The sequence below is a fragment of the Cornus florida genome, unplaced genomic scaffold (assembly GCF_030987335.1).
Source record: "Cornus florida cultivar Cherokee Brave unplaced genomic scaffold, ASM3098733v1 CherokeeBrave_3.0.0_Hap2_Chr03, whole genome shotgun sequence".
Lineage (NCBI taxonomy): Eukaryota > Viridiplantae > Streptophyta > Magnoliopsida > Cornales > Cornaceae > Cornus > Cornus florida.
Window position 1 is genome coordinate 8759722 of NW_026775573.1, and position 21940 is coordinate 8781661.

Genomic DNA, 21940 nt, shown 5'->3' on the forward strand with positions numbered 1-21940 from the left:
CATGTGTTATTTTGAACACTTTTCATGATTCTCAGGTCAGAAAATGAGGACAAACTATCCAAAGAAATTGAGGCTTTTTAATTTTTTTATTATTATTGGCACTATAAATTCAAACATTTGAAGAGTCAATAAGAATTGAACCCACAATTCCTAGAGAACACAATCCATCAACACAAGACTGCTTTGAAGCATGTAAATCAAGTACAAAACAATGAATAGTGACAATATTTCATCAATGGACAAAAAATCAAACTCCATTGCTCGTGGTACACAAAATTTAGCGCACCATCATTACAAGAATGTAACATCTTTGGAAAAACTAAAATCCTATCTTAACCCTAGCCCGAAGACATCGGCTTCATAAATGTCACGAGCTTGGGAACTATCCTTTCAATCTTAGCAAGAAATAAGGGTCTCGTCAGAATTAAGATTCACAACTTATCCACTAAAGTACTCAAAGCTAGAATTTTACATGGGATTGACATGCAATTATCCCAAAGAATAAGAACAATTACTCGTCCTTGAGATGAGGTATAGGTACTGGCACTTGTATATTGCAAATACAAATACAAAACTAAGCATACAATACGTCTTGTTCTCTTTCTGTATATGGAGGAGGTAGAATACCATTCAAATTAGCAAAAGTATCTATAAAATCTGATGGCGGCTTACCAACAGGTGAATCCAAAACAGAGTCAGGAATGGCACCGAGAGTTTCCTCAAAGAAAGATTTGATTGTCTGCAAGATTCAAGAACCATATTAACATAACAAACATACACAACCATCTTTTTCTCATAAAAAATATTGTTAGATAGCCCTCTCTTTTTCCTTTTTCCCTTTTCCTTTTTCCAGGGAAGTTATGTTAGACAATTGTGAATGTGATACAAATTTCTATGTGTCTAAGAGTAGATTTGACGCTCGCCAACATACACCACCACATTTGCTTATGAAATATGTAGCATGTCCACATTAGATAATATATTAATCTCAAAAGAACATGCTATGTTGCTCATACTATGATAAGCACTCTTTTAACTGCGGAAAACAATGTCTTCGTGTGGTGGTTCTAATGTATTTAACTTTGAAGTTATTAGATGGCCATTTTTTATGGATGTTGTAATTTGATAAAGGATGGAGGCGGTGGGAGCAAGGATTTGGAATCTCTCCCCAAAAAGTCTCACAAATTTTGAGACACACATCCTGGCCATAAAAGTAACAGTTACTGCTCTAAGTCAACAACGGACTTGAGACTTTTCTTATTTGGCTACTCAAACATTGGGAGGGAAGAAATGGCCTTTCAGAACTCTAAGTGGAAAATAAAGATTCTAGGCGATATTTCTATTTTTATTTTATTTTCTTATTCTCCTAAATTCCCAGAACACTATTGCTCTTAAAAATGTAAAAGCTCTTTTCTTACCCCATTTGACCCTCTAAAAATCCTATTACATGAGCCTGAACCCTCAATAGCTTCAAAACTTTCTTTTCTTGCTTCATTGCTCAGATCCTTACCCCCTACACACCCCCTAAAGTTTCATAATTTGCTAACCTTTTAGTAATAAGGAACTGTTAGTGATCAGTTCTAGAAAACCCTTTTTTAAAAGTGTCCAACATGATTTTAGAAGGAAAAGCTCGTGGGAGGCGGTTCCTCTCACTCATCCTACATCAACGTTCACCTCTAACTTCTTCATTTTTTTTTTCCTTGAGGTCACTTCTTTTGTGATGTAGGACAAGAGAGCAGCCTTAAATAGCTAAGAACTCAAAGAATTCAGAGTCCGAAAGTTCAAGAACTAGGGCAGAAATTTGGAGTTTGATAGTGGAAATGTAGAAAACCAAAGGAGAAGTGGTTGTTAATTAAAATAAACCGAGCTATGGTTCAAAATATTAGTAGAGAGAAAGGATTGAAAACAACCAAAACCTACTGGAATCACACCAACAGGTCCAAATATCACACCTAGAGAAGGCCTCACACCCTCACAAATTGTGAATCACTCACAAAGAAATCTCAAAGATATTTTTATTCATTCCTTGACTGCCTCAGCAAGTTTACATCATACCCTTCTTATAGCAACTTATGACCCTCAGATTACCCCATGATTGAGATAATCAAAAGTTGACTCTATAGCATAATAAAAGTAATCACCCCGTAATTGAGGTAATCAATATTTGACTCTAGCATAATAAAAGTAATTACTATGGACAGATGTAATTTGATCGAAATTGATGCAAGCTACCATAATTATGCAATTTGACCAAATCCCCCTAATTATGCAAGACTCCAAGTGGACCCATCGTCTAGTATGTGCCAAATTAAGGTTTGAGCCTTAGAACCCTCCTTGCCACGCCTTTTATATACCTTAAAAAGGCTGCTGCCACTGTTCTCTATCAATTCTCCCCGGCTTGGAAAAACTCGACCCCGGCGAGGTAAATGAATGAAATTGTTCATAGAGGTCTGGAGCTAGATGTTGGAACTCACTGTCGCTAATCCATGTACAATCAGAAAGTGGCCGTCCTTTCCACTTAACGAGGAATTTTTGATAACCGCCAGCCCTTGTTGAAACAAGTTGATGATCAACAATATCTACTATTTCCTCCTTTACATGTGGGGCTGGGGGAAGGCGAGTGGTAGGATCAACAAGAAATGGATCAGCAAAATGGCCTGAATGCAGGGTGAGATCTTCAATGTTGAAGACTTTACTGATACCCATCTCTTCTGGTAGGTCAAGAACATAAGCATTGGAGCTAATTTTCTTGAGAACTTTGTATGGGCCAGCACTCTTTGCATGAAGCTTCTTATAAGCACCTTTAGGATATCGTTCCGGTCTTATTCGCACCATAACCATATCTCCTTCCTCAAATTCAGCAATCTTCCTCCGCAAATCAGCTTGTGTTTTGTAAGTCTCATTGCTCAATGCAATCTTCCTTCAAACTTCTGCATGGATGTCTCTGATATGCTTACTAAAAGCATCAGCTTCAGCACTAGGGCGTGCCACAATTGGTAAAGGAACTAAGTCAATTGGTTTCCGAGGACATAAACCTATCACAATCTCAAACGGGCTGCGCCCTGTGGATCTGTTTACAGAACTGTTGTAGGCAAATTCAGCCATAGGAAGAATCTGGTCCCAGCTACTAAAATGGTCACCAAAAAGACAGCGAAGCAAATCACCCAAGCTGCGATTAATAACCTCAGTTTGGCCGTCAGTTTGGGGGTGAAAAGAAGAAGAAAACTTCAGCCTTGTATTCAGCATCTTCCATAATGTGCGCCAAAAATAACTCATAAATTTTGTGTCTCGATCAAAAACGATGGTGTTTGGCAATCCATGAAGCCGAACAACTTCTTGAAAGAAAAGCTTGGCAATGTGGACAGCATCGGATGTCTTGGAACGAGGAATGAAGTGTGCCATTTTTTAAAAACGATCCACAACAACAAATATAGCATCATGACTGCGACTTGTTTTAGGCAACCTAAGAACAAAGTCCATGCTTAAATCTTGCCACGGCTCATGAGGGACTGGGAGTGGCGTATATAAACCTATATTTTTCTTTATTCCCTTGGATGTTTGACAAGTTCTGCAATGAGAAACAATTTTGGCCACATCCCATTTCAAAATTGGCCAAAAAAAACGATCTTCCACCATGGCAATGGTCTTATCTCTTCCAAAATGACCTGATGCCCCACCAGCATGCAACTCCCATATCACATGTTCACGAAGAGACGTCTTAGGCAAACAAAGTTGAGTTCCTTTGAAGAGATAATCATCATGTACCGAATAATCAGGATATGTACCCTGCTGTCCAGCTATCAAATCAGCATGTATGATGCTAAAGTCCGTGCAAGATAAGTAATCTCGTTTAAGCATATCGAAACCAAGAACTTGAACAGCCATGGAGGCAAGAATATGAACAACTCGGCTAAGTGCATCGGCTGCCTTATTCTCAACACCAGCTTTATGTTTGATGACAAATGAGTACTCTTGCAAGAATGAAACCCACTTCCCATGTCGGTGGCTTAACTTCCTTTGGGAGTTAATATATTTGAGGGCCTCGTGATCAGAATACAAAACGAACTCCCTAAAAAGAAGGTAATGACGCCAGTAGCGAAGTGCTTGAATCACAGCGTAAAATTCTCTGTCATAAGTGGAATACCTTTGCTTTGCTTCATTAAGTTTCTCACTAAAATATGCAACCGGATGTCCTTCTTGACTGAGCACGCCTCCAATTCCAACCTGTGAAGCATCACATGCAACTTCAAACACTTTTGAGAAGTCTGGAAGGCGTAAAATAGGAGCTGCAGTCATTCTTTTCTTCACTTCTTCGAAAGCCTCTGCTGCTGCCTTTGTCCAAACAAATTGGCTGTTCTTCATACAATTGGTGATAGGGGCCATTATTGTGCTGAAATTTCTAATAAATCGCCTATAGAATGAAGCTAGCCCATGAAAACTCCGCGCTTCCTGCAATGTGCTAGGAATTGGCCAATCTAGAATTGCTTTCACTTTCTCAGGATCAGCTTCTACCCCTTTGGAAGAAACAACAAAGCCCAAAAACACCACACTCGGCAACATGAAGGAACACTTCTTCAAGTTCATGTAAAGCTTCTCTTGGCGGAGAACTCTCATAACTTGTTGAAGGTGGGAAATATGTTCCTCCCTCGTTTTGCTGTAGATTAAAATATCGTCTAAATAAACAACCAGAAAACGACCAATAAAGGTCCGCAATACCTGAGTCATGAAGCGCATGAATGTACTAGGGGCATTGGAAAGACCAAATGGCATAACAAGCCACTCGTAGAGGCCATCTTTTGTCTTAAAAGCTGTCTTCCATTCATCCCCGGGCCTTATGCGAATTTGATGGTAGCCACTTTTCAGATCTATCTTTGAAAATATGCAAGAACCAGCCACCATGTCTAGCAAATCATCGATTCGAGGAATAGGAAACCGATACTTGATTGTAATCTTGTTGATGGCGCGACTGTCAATACACATGCGCCAACTACCATCCTTCTTTGGTGTGAGCAAAGCTGGGACAGCACAAGGACTTAAGCTTTCCCGGATAAATCCTTTGGACAGCAGCTCATTAACTTGCCTCAGAAGCTCGGCATGCTCGCTTGGATTCAAACGATAAGCGGTTAGGCAATGGAGATCCCGGTACCAAGTCGATCGTATGCTGGATATTACATAGAGGAGGGAGTTCATTAGGGCGATCTTCAGGAGATAAATCTGAGAAATCTGACAGCAAATTGGCGACCTCTGATGGCATTGAAGAATCATGAACAGCAGCAGTTTATTTGATTTCCCTTGCTACAACAGCATATACAACACCCATCTCTTTACTTTCCAATTGAAACCTCTTCTTGGAAAGGAGATTGAGGGGCTTTTTCTTGTTTTTCGCATCATCTACAGCCTGTCCACCTTTATATTTCTCCATTTCAGCTGAGGACATAGGCTTCAAAATAATTTGCTTGTTGTTAAACAAGAAAGTGTATGTATTCTCCTTCCCACAATGATACACATCTCGATCATAAATCCAAGGCCGCCCAAGAAGAATATGTTTCACTTTCATGGGCATTACATCACACCAAACAGAATCATTATAAGCTCCACAAGAGAAAGAAACGAGACTACGTTGAGTTACCGGAATAGAAGTACTATCTATCCACGCCACTTTGAATGGTTGTGGATGTGGTTGGACTGAAAGCTTGAGGCGCTCAACCGTGGCTGCAGACACAACATTCATGCAACTTCCGCCATCAATAATGACCTTTCGAGCTTGATTTCTACAACGAACTAGCATTTGAAAAATAGATGAATAAAAATATCTTTGAGATTTCTTTGTGAGTGATTCACAATTTGTGAGGGTGTGAGGCCTTCTCTAGGTGTGATACCTGGACCTGTTGGTATGATTCCAGTAGGTTTTTGTTGTTTTCAATCCTTTCTCTCTACTAATATTTTGAACCATAGCTCTGTTTATTTTAATTAACAACCACTTCTCCTTTGGTTTTCTACATTTCCACTATCAAACTCCAAATTTCTGCCCTAGTTCTTGAACTTTCAGACTCTGAATTCTTTGAGTTCTTAGCTATTTAAGGCTGCTCTCTTGTCCTACATCAGTTTTTGGTAGAGAACAGTGGCAGCAGCCTTTTTAAGGTATATAAAAGGCGTGGCAAGGAGGGTTCTAAGGCTCAAACCTTAATTTGGCACATGCTAGATGATGGGTCCACTTGGAGTCTTGCATAATTAGGGGGATTTGGTCAAATTGCATAATTATGGTAGCTTCCACTTGGAGTCTTGCATAATTAGGGGGATTTGGTCAAATTGCATAATTATGGTAGCTTGCATCAATTTCGATCAAATTACATCTGTCCATAGTAATTACTTTTATTATGCTAGAGTCAAATATTGATTACCTCAATTACGGGGTGATTACTTTTATTATGCTATAAAGTCAACTTTTGATTACCTCAATCATGGGGTAATCTGAGGGTCATAAGTTGCTATAAGAAGGATATGATGTAAACTTGCTGAGGCAATCAAGGAATGAATAAAAATATCTTTGAGATTTCTTTGTGAGTGATTCACAATTTGTGAGGGTGTGAGGCCTTCTCTAGGTGTGATACCTGGACCTGTTGGTGTGATTCCAGTAGGTTTTTCGGAAACTCGAACATTTGGTGTGGTGGTGGATCAGCCCTCACATTCTGCCTTTGCTGCATATTTAAAGGATGTTGTTGCTCTCGACCACTGCCATCATTTGTACTGGATGCAGCAGGAGCAAAATTGTTAATAGGCTGACACATTCGAGCTTCTAACTCATTGAATCGGACATTCAACCCATTGAGCTGCTCCACAAGCTTAGATATCAGCTCATCTTGCTGATTAATACCCGATCATTCATTTCCTGATTGTGTCAACATGATGTCAACTCAAGCTCTGATACCAAAAACTAGTGTAGGACGAGAGAGCAGCCTTAAATAGCTAAGAACTCAAAGAATTCAGAGTCTGAAAGTTCAAGAACTAGGGCAGAAATTTGGAGTTTGGTAGTGGAAATGTAGAAAACTAAAGGAGAAGTGGTGGTTAATTAAAATACACAGAGCTATGGTTTCAAAATATTAGTAGAGAGAAAGGATTGAAAACAACAAAAACCTACTGGAATCACACCAACAGGTCCAGGTATCACACCTAGAGAAGGCCTCACACCCTCACAAATTGTGAGTCACTCACAAAGAAATCTCAAAGATATTTTTTATTCATTCCTTGACTGCCTCAACAAGTTTACATCATACCCTTCTTATAGCAACTTATGACCCTCAGATTACCCCATGATTGAGGTAATCAAAAGTTGACTCTATAGCATAATAAAAGTAATCACCCCGTAATTGAGGTAATCAATATTTGACTCTAGCATAATAAAAGTAATTACTATGGACAGATGTAATTTGATCGAAATTGATGCAAGCTACCATAATTATGCAATTTGACCAAACCCCCTAATTCTGCAAGACTCCAAGTGGACCCATCGTCTAGCATGTGCCAAATTAAGGTTTGAGCCTTAGAACCCTCCTTGCCACGCCTTTTATATACCTTAAAAAGGCTGCTGCCACTGTTCTCTATCATTTTGTTTGCTGGAAGTATGCTGCTAAAATTGATTTGGGTAAGGCATTGGACTTGTATTTACCTCTTCCCCCTTCCACTGCCAGGATTGGACTTGGGTGCCTGAACTGGAAAAAGACCATCATATGCTCCATGCTACTACATATTGTGGTTGCTTCTATTAATTAGGGTAAATCCCTAGTGTAGACCACTACAGCCACCAAATCCTTGGTCGATTATTCTCAAATGAACAAAAGGAGGAGCATACTCAACAAGGTCCTTCGATTCTGGACCAACACAAACAAAATCTCATTTTTTAGACTCGGCTCTATAGAACAGAAAGATCACATGGACATTTAAGGCCTGTTGAGTTGCTCCTGATATAACTAAGATTATGACTCGAAAGTGTTGGAAACTTTTACTACAAAATCCTGATCAACTTTAATTAAGACTCAAGTAGAAACTCAATAACATTACTTGATGCAAATTAGACCCATAGACGTCTAGAAAATAAACATTACTACTTATTAAAAAAATAATAATAATAAACATTACCAACATACCCTTGACTACTAAAATTTAAGAAAACACAAAAAGAACTCTAACAGCAGCGTTATAACCTAAAACCCACATATTCAACAGTAAAACAGATTAACAAGTTCTAAATACTGCTCCATTTTAAATTTCCGAATTGTCTTTTTTCCTAATTAGTAAGTTCTGCATCAGCGTGGTTGGGAAGGGGCAAGTGGAAGCCAGATTTTGGAGCAGATTATTTCCAACAATCATGTGTCGGGGCTGAAAAACGATGGATGGGAGAAGGGTGATCGTTGTAAAAGATTATAAGAGTGTCAACAATGGCATGCCCATAAATTATGTAACTTTTAATAATTGACTTACCGTGCAATGCTGGAAAGCAGCATCAGCTTTGCGCTTCCAAAGACCATTTCCAGGCTCTGAATAGAAAAGACCTAATAAAGGCTGCAGTAATTACAAGATAAAGTAGTAACATTAGTACATAATAGAGTGGAAGAAAAGTACATGACTGGCTCATTTAGTACAGAATTGAAAGATGCATTAACTGTATCCAAAAGCACATCAGAGAGAAAGAGAGAGAGATAGAGTTAACATAGGCATGTCAATCATTTATGCAATTAACAGTAACAAAAATCAAGGAACTAGGGATTCATTTGCAGGAATAACCTGCTCATCCAGCTTTTTGACAATGACTAGTCTTAAAGTTGGATGCAACCAGATAACCCTCTATGGCAATATAATCATATGCACGTGCACTGAGCTTCCTCACACATGAGCTCTCCTCCTAGTTACGTGGGAAATGGTTATAGCAACAGAAAAAAAATTGGCCCAGTGATTGCGAAAATCATTAACATAAAAAAGTCACTGACCAGTGTTGATCTCTCTTAATCAGGGGTGTTGAGAGGTGCAAAGTGGGTACAGACCTAATATTCAACATTACTTGAAGAAAGTGACAGCTTTTGGACTTCAACCTGCGTTCTCACGCTTGCCAGTCAAAGCTTAATACCATTGCACCAAGCAATGACACCGAGAAAAAATTTTGACACATGAAAATATATATGCATTGAAAATAAAATAAAAAATCAAAGATTACTTGTGTGATTGAAAAAACAAGACAACATTATTTAGCTGAAGGAAAGGTAAAAAAAAAGGTTCAAATATAACACTGAATCGATCTGCTGAACACTAACCAGATCATCTGCTCATGACAAAAAGCTCAACTTAAGATATTACCAAAAAGGATGAGCATCATATCTGTACCTTAGCAACATCTCGAACAGTAGGTTTAAGTCCATATTTCCCAAGAACAGAATCGCCATACACCTGGTACTGTTCAAGGACCTACAGAAGATAATTGTGACATGACTTTAGCAGCATATGGATGCTGAAAAGATACATTTAATAGAAATCCAAATCTTCCAGAACCTGACGGCGCGTAAGATCACTGCAGGGTGCACCATAAATAGCAGTATCAACGTGTCCCAGAGTGTACCAAGGGCTGTCAAAAAATGTACAACAATTAAAGTCAAATATCTAACAATTGTGTCAAATTAAGAAAAAGAAATTACAAAAGAGAAAAGAGAAAAAAGGAACGGGAGGATGAAGAAGAACACAAACAAACAAAAAGGAAAAAAGTTAAAAAGCCAGTCTAACAGTTCTCTATTAACTCTTTGCAAACAACAGAGTTCCAGGACTCCACATGATGACATGCATACAACTGAAAACCTTATTTTAACATGAACTACTGTAGTATGATTACAAGTATCACATTAGATATATTAGATATCGTCCTAAAATGTAGCCAGGTTCGACCAGTAAATTAGAGATATATTATCCTCAATTCCAAAGCTAGCGCTGGTGTACAGAAAATAGTTACACATAGTAGTTATACTACACTATTTCAAGGTAAAAGCAAATTTTCAATAATAAATAAAGTGCAGCTCATCAAGTCCTGGGGAAAATAAAATACTGCAACCAAATTTTCATGATGTTCATACTTATTGAATGCCGCCCGTCCAACCATAACCCCATGAGCTCCTTCCCTTCGTGCCGCATTGACCTATTAGTTAAAGTTACAATAAAAAAAGAGGTGAAAGATGAACAGAACAGAATTTTATTGTACACAAGAGAACAAGTTCAATACAAAAATAAAGTCAAATATGCAGCTCACTTGGCCTATAAAGAAGAAATCCAGAAACCAAATCATGTTGAAAGTTAAAAGTAAACACAAACATCTCAATTCAACAAAATAAAGCTTTTCCAACTATTCGGGATTTTAGGCCCATTAGTATGGTAAGTAATTCGAACAAGGTCTTAAGACGAGTTCTCTCCAAGAAGTTGTCTTCTGTGTTGTATAACACTTCCCTACCTCCCAAGGGGCTTATTTTTAAAGGTAGACAGATCTTTTGTTTTGATTTGATCGCCAATGAGGTCATTGGGGAATGCAAGGATCCATGGAAACTAGAATAGGGGCAATTTTAAGTTGATTTTTGAAACGCCAATTGTCAATTGAAGTGGGTTCTCCCCCGCCATGTGGTTAATGGGAAAGGTTAGTTGTCACAGACAAGTACATATGTTTTGTCCCACTAGAGTTATGAATCTATCAACTTATTTGATTTGAAAATGTAAATTCATGAGTTTAGTTTTGTTTTGAGAAACAAAATATAAAAAACCATTACAATCACCAAAAAATTAGTTATTGTATTCCAAAAATAATTAGTTATCATTCACATAAACCTTATTTTTGTCCCTACTATTTATTGAGATAATTTCAAACACTTCCGTTATCCTAATGAATGTCAAAGAAAAAAATAATAGTAGTGTAATATGATACAATGTCCTAGTGCTTGCTGGGTTTTGAATGAGTGCGGTGTATCATTTGTGTTAGTTTAATTGTTTGTATGTTGGTGTGGCAATTATGCATTACTGTGTATAATTATCTTTTAGTGTATGCATGTGCTGTTTAGCTAGACGAGAGTGAGAGCTGTTTTATTTAAGTGTGTGCAAATATGTTGAAGGAGTGATAAAAATAAATAAATAAATAAAAATGTGCATTAGTGTAATATGTACAGTGTTTTATGATGTGTGTGTACGTAATTGGAGTTAAAACTCTTCGGTGTCAAAGAAACTCGATGTTGTGATGGACCAATGGTAATGGTGAACTTGTCCAAAAAAAAAAAAAAAAAAAGAAAAAAAATGTTATGGTGATGGAGGCCTCGTTTAAAATTTTCACCCTAAGCCTCCAATTGTATAGAGTCAGCCTTGGCAAGGATCTAGTCGAAGGAGCCTATCACTGACGATAGATGTGTTTTGTCCCACACAGAGTGTGTACTAGGTGATCTTGGGGTTAATAAATGGGTGTGAGGAACCCCAAAGCAACTAGTCCTTTTTGGTGTGAAACGCCCATTGTGATATTATGGTCTAAATTTTTATTAGTTTTACTTCTGTAATATACACAAGTATATTTATATTACTTTACAAAATTATTAGTTAAAACTAACCAAATTTATGAGCTTGTAGTTTTAATTGACTGGAGCAAAGGGGAATAGTAAGGCCTTTTCTTTTTCTTTTTTTTTCCAATTTTTTTGCTAAATACATTGATACCACATTGGAATTTTTAGTGATTGTTCTACTCTCCTTAAAAAGTCTTGAGGTTGGGTTCGTGTTCTATTATTTCCCATCCATGTAAAAGTCGTCATTGCTTATTCTTATATTTTGTTTCCCTTTGCTTTGAGGAAGGATTCCTCATCCATATTGTGATGTTTTGGTCTGAATTTAGCCCGGGTTGCATTGTGACTTGATTTTGACCCGCCGACCTGATGATTGAGCTTTGCTTGCAGGTCGTGGACCCTGTTTATTACGCTTTTGTAGCCCAATATATTAGGGCGTTTAGGGTTTGGAGTGGGATAACGGGAGAACACTGAAAATTGCAAAGAAAGAAAGTGAGAGCCAGAACTAGGGTTTGGGGGCCGAAACTTGTAATGTCTTGTTTTCCGCATAGTAAAAACTTTTGCCAAATATTCACCGTGTACGTAGGCACAACTTCTGTCGAAGCACACTAAATCTTTGTGTTCTTTGTGTGTGGCGTGTTTACTTTTCTATCTTGATTCGTGATTTGTTCTTGGTTCATTACGTTTGTCATAACACAAATCAATCTTGGATTTTCCTTTTCTTTTTAATGCATGAAGGGGTCTCTAATGCTATGTTTGGTTGGAGGGATGGAAGAGAGGAGGGAAGAGAGAGAGACTGTGACATGTTGGGTCCAATGTGGTGGAAAATTGATGAACTTGCTCCACTGGAGTAAAACAAACATCATTTTTAAGGTAAATTGACTTGTAGAAATAGCATTTTATCTTGTTTCAATCCAAAAAACTACACATTCACAGAAATAAATAAAAACAACAACCACAACAACCACCACCTTTCATAATACTTATTAGACCAAAAACATGTGCATCACAAACAACCCTTGACAGCAATATATGCATACCATTTGGTATTGTTAGTTTAGCCACAAGACTACTTTATGTTATGTTTCAAATGTGACTGAGCAAACTGGCATTTACCTCGTCAATGCTATTTATGCCTCCATTAATTGTAAACCTTAAGTCAGGAAAGTCGCGCAAAAGAGCATAGTAGAACTCATATCTGCATTAGAGAAATTGTCAATTACACAGGGCCAAACGTGTAACAGATCATCCTGATCTAAAAACTGCTTGCACTTTATTAACTTAAGCTATGTTCTATACAGTAGTTTTGAGCCGATGCCATCAAATTTAATTTACAAAACTGGATAAAAAGATTTTATCAGTAACCTGGGTTAATTAAATCCATTCTTAATGAACAAGCAAAGAACCAAGCAATACATACTTCAGGGGAGGAATTTTTCGATTGTCGGCAGGGCTAATGCCATTGAGCAATGCTTTTCGTGCATGTATAATGAAATGTCTAGTCGGTGACTGAGAAGAAACCTTATAAATAAAATCACCTGCATAAAAAAAAGGCCAAAAAAATCATGCTCCTCACCAACGTTTCCATAAAATCCCAAAAGCACAAATGGGCACCTAGCAGAATCGCAGTTATGATCATTCCTTTTTCAGATAAACAAAAAAATTGCACGTTGTCACTAGTTAGAATTTTGGCACAATAAAGTAGCAACTAATTGGAGATGTCCGTCAACAACGGCATGAAAGTATTCATTGCTTTCAAAATAGAGGGGAATATTATATGGACTTGAGTATGAATTTTAAATGCAGTATTACATCTAGGAGTAAGAGTCATCAACCTCTTAACTCTTATGGCACAAGGACATGGCAAAATGACCACCATGACTTACTTCTCTTCATCCTTAACTAAAAATTAAATGAAAATTCTATGCAAAATTGCTTTAGACGTAGAGGAAATGTTGCGTGATTCAAGTGTGCATTTTAGGTGCAGGAGTATGTGTAAAAGTAGGATTCATCTGACCAATATGTTTTATGCATGATAATATGGTGAAAATGATCATCATAACTGAGATTTCTTCATCTTTAACCAAGGATGAAACGCATTGAATGCAAAATTTCATGTTAGACGTGTACTTAGTACCTACACTCCTTAATGGAAACATTCAAAACATAGTGTGTTCCAATTCATTCTTTTTGTGGACACTCCTGTTAGGGAAGAGTTAGATGGCCCCGTACCCACATCTTATCCACACATATTGAAGTGCTTGTGTAGCATCCTAGATACAGAAGAAACAGATTTATTCGAAATTAAATGCATCTGTGAGTGTATGACCCACGTAATTCTTGCTACAAAGGAATAAATGATCAAAAAGATTGGTAAATGACCTTTATAGTGCTGAATCGTCCCTACTCTTCTTTTCACTAAATAAATGAGTCCTCATTATTCAACCTAAGAGTGCAAGACAAATCCCATTAATAATCTAGCTAAATCCAAATTCTACCTACTGAGCTTACTGTACCTCCAAGGCCGGGTATTACCCATCTCATCCAAGCCATAAAAACTGAGGAATCACCTTCAACACGGAGATTGTTTAAACCCAAGGCATGTGCTTCTCAACGACTGTCTAATTAAGCAAAAAATTAAGCTTTTATAGCATACTGGTCACTTATTGTGGACCTTGAATATGAGAAAGCAGAATTTTTTTTAAGGTCCCTTGTGATACCTCTATTTCTTAATTGGTGCCAACTGCCAAGAGAACATTCATCAAAATTGAGCTTCAACCAATTTCTCAGTACATCACTCCATGAAATTGACTGCATCACTGCTTGATTCCAAAAGGAACGAGGCAAAGCCCACTCAAACTTGACTCCACTAAAAAAGAGCACCGCAAACAACATAGCGCTAGGAGCCAAAGATATGAAGGAAGAAAATATTGTCCCACAGAAGATCAACTACCAAGATTTTAATCATCATCAAAGATTCTAATCTTACTCTCCCTCAAATTGCCTCTCAATATTTTCTTTTTCTTTTTTTATTTTACAAGTCATTCGCTTCTTTTTTTTCTTTTTATGGTTCTTCGAATTTTTGCAGCAAAAACTTCTTCCTCCTCTTATACAAATACAATTACTCTATTGATTCATATAGCATTTCGTATGAGATTTTATTATATTTTCCCATAGCGCATTATTTGAATATCATAAAACTATGACATTCCAATTATTCTTTACCATCATTTGTGGCTATGGTTCCAGGTCCCATATGGAATCCATTTTGAAAAATGGGTTTGTGACTTCATATGTTTTGATAAATATAACAGAAAGCTTTGTGCAAATCTTCCAAGATTTAGCATGAAGCAGATAGTGTGCATCTTATTTTTTAAAAATAAAAAAATAAAATTATATGTAAAGTTATTGTGATGTTGTGGCCCGAATTTTGGTTTGCCTTGGGTCGAGTTGCAACCCGGTTGACCCGAAAAGTGAGCTTTGTGTGGGCGCAAGTTTTTTTGGAAATTTTTTTACCCTTTTTTTTTTGCGGGTCATGGACCCTATTTAGTACTCTTTTGTAGCCCGATATAAAAGGATGTCTCGGGTTTAAAGTGGGATAGAGAGACTCAGAAAATCGCAGGAATGGAAGTGGAAGCGAGAGCTAGGGTGGGGGCTGAAACTTGTAATTTCCTGATTTTCGCATGGGGAAACCTTTCGCCGGATCTTCACCATGGGCGTAGTAGCACAACTTGTGTCGAACCATGTAAATCCTGTGTGTTGTGTGGTGCTTGTTTTTGTAGTGTTTCGTGATTGTTTCTTGGTTCACAACTGTTTGTGACAACAAATATCAACATCTTGTTAAAAATTAAAACAAAATAAAGAACAGAAGTTCTTAGTCTTAAGACTGTCAGTCCATGTAGTCTTTCTTCAAGGATTAATGTAATTTCATCAGTAGAAAAGTAATTCAAATCTATTTCCCTAACCTGAAATAGATTGACAAAGAAAGTTAATAGAAGAACCTTACAGAGCTCATTGTATGAATCATGATTATCGACACCAATTCGGCATTTAACGCTGACAGGAGCATCTGATTTGGCAGCAATTACTGACATAGCCTCAGCAACAAACTTTCCTTATAAAAACCAAATATCTATATCAGAGCACATTGACAAATAAACTAACCACCTAGATTGACTTGTACTTAACAATGTAGTCAGCACAAGTTTTCAAACCTTTGGATCAAGCATAAGACGCACGCCGAAACACCCATGGCCAGCTACCCTAGGGCTAGGACATCCACAACTGGTAGGGAAAAAAATATATCATTTCACTGATGTAAAATAAGGAACGAGTATAAGAGATTGATGAAAACGGAAGAACGGACTTAAAATTAATCTCATCATAGCCATAAGGATTTGCTAGTTCAGTTGCTTTTGCAAGGTTCTCCAAATTACTTCCCCCAATTTGAAGCACAATAGGATGTTGTTCTGGAGTATACGCCAAGAATCTGTCCTGATCAATTCAAAGATACAAAAATCAGAAATTGGTGAAAACAGACACATCAAATGCACCATACCCAATTAATTGAGAAGTCCTATTTAAAGAACAATGAGATATGAATACTACAATGGTTATTGAGGAAGACAAAAATCCAAATCAAATATATATATATATATATATATATATATATATATACACACACGAGTATATAGCAATTTTAAAATGAAAAGTTAAAGCTCTAAGACCTCCCACTTGAAACAGGATCAAAGATATCCACCAAATAGACTCCACCAGGCTGGTCTTGGAAACTAAAGATGTTTAGGATAACAAGTTCTTCTAAGTTATTTGTCATACTCATATCAAGCAGATAGCATCACAGTTGAAACATTGCCAATATCTGATATAATTTCCAAACTAGAATACAAAAACACAAACAAATAGTAGGTCCTTAATTTAAGGTTCAAACATCATTTAATCACCTAGAAAAGTTTCAACAAATTTGACCAATCAACCGAAGTGTAGGATTCAATCTAAACAAGTTTAGATCATTAACTTCTTTTTCTTTTTTTTGATAAGTTGAGATCAGTAACTATCACCAAAAAAAAATTTGTTTTTTTAATAAACTAACTACAACCAAACACATGCTTGATGGTGAAACAACATAACCGAGGACCAATTATGGTTGGCAAAACACCACACGGTCCACGCCTAATTTTTATTTTCCTCGCATTAGCTTGACATGCTATCCAGAACCATTTCATTAGCAAATAACTTGCATCAGAAGGAAAATTTCTGTTGGGAAAGCGGAAGCGCGTGAATAAGAAAGATTCAAAGAAATTCCACTATGATTCGTAAAGATATTACAGCAATAGAGTACCAACACCACGTACATGTCATTTTACCATGTACCACTCCACGAGTCTATCTCCTCGCTAACAGTGTCACCGGTGTTTTTCCTACTTTATTAACCCATAAACTACCTCTACCCATCAGCTCTCTCATTCGCATAAGTCTCAACCCAAAGCCTATGTATCTATTTATAGAGTTCCAAATCATTGAACAAGGATTACAATTTCTTAGAGATCAAGACTTGCCAAACAAGAAATTACCAAACAGAATACAATTCAAAAATAGAAACATAATTAGAATAGGAATTTGAGACACAAATTCCAACAATCTCCACCTTGGCTCAAATTATATCTAGCCAATCATCGCTTCCCATAGCATTGATCAGGACAATTCTTTTGCAGCTTCAATCTTGACTATACTCAATTAAAACTCCGATAGTCCACATTATACGCTGCCCGATCAGTCAAACCTTCAAGGGTCCACCGTGACTACTCGAGCTCCATGCCATGTAACCAAGCCGATTAACTCCACCTACAACTGAAACCCGTCGAAACATATGTTGAAACTTCTTGTGTTTCTAGATCTCCTTCACCTTTGGCTCCGATACCAATTTGTTGAGGCAACGGAAGTGCACGAATAAGACAGATTCAAAGAAAGCCGACAAAGCAATCACACACAACCACAAGATATACATGGTGCAGCCAAAACAGGCCTACGTCCATGAATAAGAAGAGATTCCACTATAATTCGTAGAGATATTACAACAACATAGTACCAACACCACGTACATGTCATTTTACCATGTACCACTCCATGAGCCTATCTCCTCGCTACTAGTGTCACCGGTGTTTTTCCTATTCTATTAACCCATAAACTACCTCTACCCATCAACTCTCTCATAAGATTACATCTCTCTCATTCTCATAAATCTCAACCCAAAGCCTGTGTATCTATTTATAGAGTTCCGAACCCAATTCATTGTTAGACAAGGATTACAATTTCTTAGAGGCCAAGACTTGCCAAACAAGAAATTACCAAACAGAATATAATTCTAAAATAGAAACATAATTAGAATAGGACTTTGAAACACAAATTCCAACAATTTCCTATTGGTATGAACAATTGAAGTACATAACTAGTGGACCCACTCAAAGCCAACCCTTAACGTAAGTCTATTCTATTGCAACCCTATTCATCTTACTTAAAGAAAGGTAAAGTCTTTGGGTTTCTATATTCGGACTACTTTCATGTTATTGTTTGGTTTTGTCCCAATTAACCTCGTTACAATCACCCCTTCAGTTCACCTATAATGTCAAAAGAATTTCTCCACCACAAACACGGTTTTTTTTTTTTTTTTTTTCCCTTTTGTTTAAAGTAAAAAGGTTCAATTAGAGTGCCAATGGAGGCAACAAGTAAACACACGATGTATACATACACCAAATGGCCAAATTAACAAAAAAACAGAGAACCTCACAGGATAAAATTAAAAAATAATAATAATAATAATAATAATAATAATAATAATTAAAAAAGAAGAAGAAGAAGATAAATAACCTAACCACCTAGGTGAAGAGGCTTCACCCCCATCCACCCACAACTAAAGAACTCTAACTACCCCTTGCCTCCTCCCACATCATAATTTATTGAACTATACAACTTCCACAACTGTCTTTCACATTCCAACTGAGCCCACTATATCCTTCTTCAACCTTTTACTCTTCTTCAATCTCCATCCAAAATTAATGTCAAGATAAGGCTTCATCCTCAAACCCCTTGTGTGAAACACCCAAACATTTGCTTAAGCCCTCAATTCTCTCCAAAATCTAAGCTACTGCTTCTGAAGAATCCGCCTTCAGAACTATTACGAACACCTCTTCAATGTCTTCCGTCGTACTAAACACAGCTAAAAGTTTATTGTATATAGGACCCATTAGATATCAAACACCTGACTCCTCAAACAGCAACCCCATGTCTCAGGATAAAAGACCTTCACCATCTTCCTCCTCTAATTTAATAAGTTTTGAATAGCCCCCTAACTTACTCGAATTAATGCCAACTTATCTGCTCTCCCAGGCTCTTTGCTCCTGTCCACTGTTTCCTTCATTTTCTCGACAACAGACCCCTTCTCCAAGGACCGGAAAACTTGACGCTTTCTTCCCACATCCACTTTTGCCAAAACTTTGACAGAGTATAATAACATGTTAAAAAGGTTTCTTTGGGTGCTCAACGCCTTCTCCCCCATAATTAGAAAGACCATATTTCCTCTCACCTCCGTAATAGGACATTGCCGCTGGCTCTAGCCTAACAATTATGGACCATCTTCCTTTCCTTACTTAGACATCCCCCGAATGCAGCACCCTTATAGCCCACTCCAAACCTACTAAAGCCCAGCCCAACATCATGTCACATCAATCAGACTAAGGTCTTTCCCAAAACCAAGTTAACTAAAAACTCTGTTCATATGTTGTCCGAATTAATAATGAAAGGATAATTTACCTTCACGGGATCATTGCAGGGATTATCAAAATTGTAGCACGTTTACCATGCCTCCCTCTCATAGATTTAATTTTGGCTTCATAAAGTGTATCAATACACAATCAGTCCTTCCCATATCATATTATATGTTAGACTAACTCAAATAGTATTGTGTGTGTGTGTGTGTGTGTGTGTATGTGTGCACCGCTCTCCTGAAACATTTGTGTACAGGAAGATAATTCAATATTTACTGGATTTCATGGAAACAGAAAGCAATACGAATCATGCGATAACAAATGATAACAATCCCCAAAATGTAAATTTCATGCTCATTTTTAATTTTTATCTCCATATTTAGAAGTCCCCTGGCTTATAGTTCTTGATGAGTTGTCAACAATGTTGGCACTTTCTCTTCATAAAACAAATAGAAGTCCCATTTTGCACAAACATACCAAATCTCCCTTTTGATAAACAATTGTTTCTGCAGCAAGCATTTCTGTGTAGAGCCATGCATGCTTTGAAATGAGTCGGGCAAGAAATCTATAATGATTATCTGTCCACTCCATCATTGGAGCAACACTGCAAGAACAAGTAAGTACAACTAATTCAAGTTCGAAGATTCAATAAACTTATTATCCATGACAACTAAATTGAAATCCTAAAGCTACTCACCTGAACCAAGGAGGAAGATATCGCTCAGCAACCATCACAGGTTCTCCGTGTCGTTGGCGCTTCTGATTGCAAGCATATAATTTCCTTGGTTTAGTAAAATTCCCATGAAATATACTTGATGACAATCTGCTACTGTTTTTAAAAATAAGAGAACAAATAGGAGAAACAGACGCAAATGAAGCATGTCCTGCAGACGTCATCATCCCACTAATGAGATCGTAAGCAGCTCTTTTACGCACCTATCCATTAAATGAAACTACATTACATAATGTCATGGCTTGTGATCTCGAAAAGTTAATTAAACTGTATCATATACATGGGTGATTGACTTCATGACTGCAAATTGTCAAAAGAAAATATCAAGTGATGGGTAGTTTATTCACCAGTTAGCCCTAGGAATCGACGCCTAAGAAGCACGGATATGGAATAGGGACACCATGAGATGACACAAACACTATTAAACAACAATGGAACAACCTTACCGCCAAGGCACGCCCTCAGTAATTATAAATATTATTAAAAAATTATTAGTTACAACCAATAAAAGTACCATGACTGTAGCATGAATTCTTTAGCTTATACTCATCCACAATTACAGTACTTTTCAAAATTTACTATTTTAAGAAAAGATTAGTTATGTTCTAATACACCCAATACTGTTCCTTCAATTATATAATAACCTCTTCTACAAAATGATAAAAGCATAGAGCGTTCGTTTTGCTTCAATGGAAAATTTTTCCAAGAAGAAGTTTTCCGAGAAAATAAAATTTTAGTCCAGTAGTACACAAAATCTTTAACCCAAAGGTGTTTGTGAAAAATACTCACAGAAACATGGTTCTAGAAAATGTTTTACGTCAAAACAAATGTGAGAGAAAGGAGAAATTTTACATTTCAGTCGAAATATGCAGAGATTTCTGACGGGAATTAATCCAAACATAAAAGAAATTAACATGACTACACGTGCTAAGGAAGTTAATTCAGAGAAAGTATGTTTAAAATCAATGAATATATGTGTTTGTGTGTGTTTAGACAGACACACGCATACATATACATATATAAACAATTATATAGAGAGAGAATGAGGAGGGATTAGGGTTTACATGGATAAAAAATGTTCGCCGCAAGGAGGGTGGTGCAACCTCGCCTTGGAAAAGTCCAGCGACTGTGGTCTGTGATTAAAAAAGCTTTAAAATACAAAGAAAATTTATACGGATATATAACATAAGGTCTTATTTATTCACCGCGTGCGTTATAGAGAGATTGAGAGCCCCACTTCTCATATGGAGTGGCTTGCTTTTAACGAAAATTTGAGATATTGCAACTTGCAAGTCCATTTTTCTATGCTAAAAAACCAATTTTTTTATTAAGATAATAAGGATAATTTCGAAAATAATTTTCTAAATTGTTAATTATTTTCAGAGAATTAAAAATCAGAGTTTGAAAATGATTTTTGAAAATTTAGTTATAAAAAGACATGTTTAGCAATAAAACAATTATGAAGGACTGTTTCTGAATTACAAACTAAATAGATCTTAAATGATAGACATGTAATTTTTTTTTTTTTCCCCCCTCCCCTCCCCTCCCGTCCTCTTTTAAGGATAGGTTTAGCCGAACCTTCTAGTAATATTTTTTAAATCTCCATAAGTTACAATAGGGTTGATTGTCAATTTCACTTAAGCTGAACAATAATAGAGTATTAGAATTCCGTCACTTTTTTAATGAAAAGAAAAAAATCAACTAATTTGCTAACCACTTTAGACACTGAGATTGCATACAATTGCCCACAAATCACTTGCATATTTAAATCTCACCACACAATGTGGCAAGCTTACACGATCCACTACTATTGGACTTAGATCGAATCGGCTTATTAATTAATTTCCATAAATAAATAATAT

General features: G+C 36.9%; 1 protein-coding gene across 2 annotated transcripts; it reads right to left on the reverse strand.

Annotated features, from left to right (window-relative positions):
* Positions 1-236: 236 nt before the first annotated feature.
* On the reverse strand, positions 237-21246 carry LOC132299342 (uncharacterized). Of its 2 annotated transcripts, none has more exons than XM_059795878.1 (13): positions 21143-21246; positions 20043-20281; positions 19823-19949; positions 15931-16058; positions 15779-15848; positions 15571-15673; positions 12985-13102; positions 12681-12762; positions 10113-10174; positions 9541-9613; positions 9376-9456; positions 8479-8559; positions 237-739 (listed from the first exon to the last, which is right to left on the reverse strand). In XM_059795878.1, exons 2-13 carry the CDS (start codon positions 20243-20245, stop codon positions 575-577), a joined length of 1293 nt encoding a protein of 430 aa, XP_059651861.1. In that variant the 5' UTR covers positions 20246-20281; positions 21143-21246; the 3' UTR covers positions 237-574. The 2 variants fall into 2 exon arrangements, with proteins under 2 accessions (XP_059651861.1, XP_059651862.1); XM_059795879.1 differs by having other exon boundaries at positions 20043-20104; positions 21143-21239.
* Between the last annotated feature and the right edge of the window lie 694 nt (positions 21247-21940).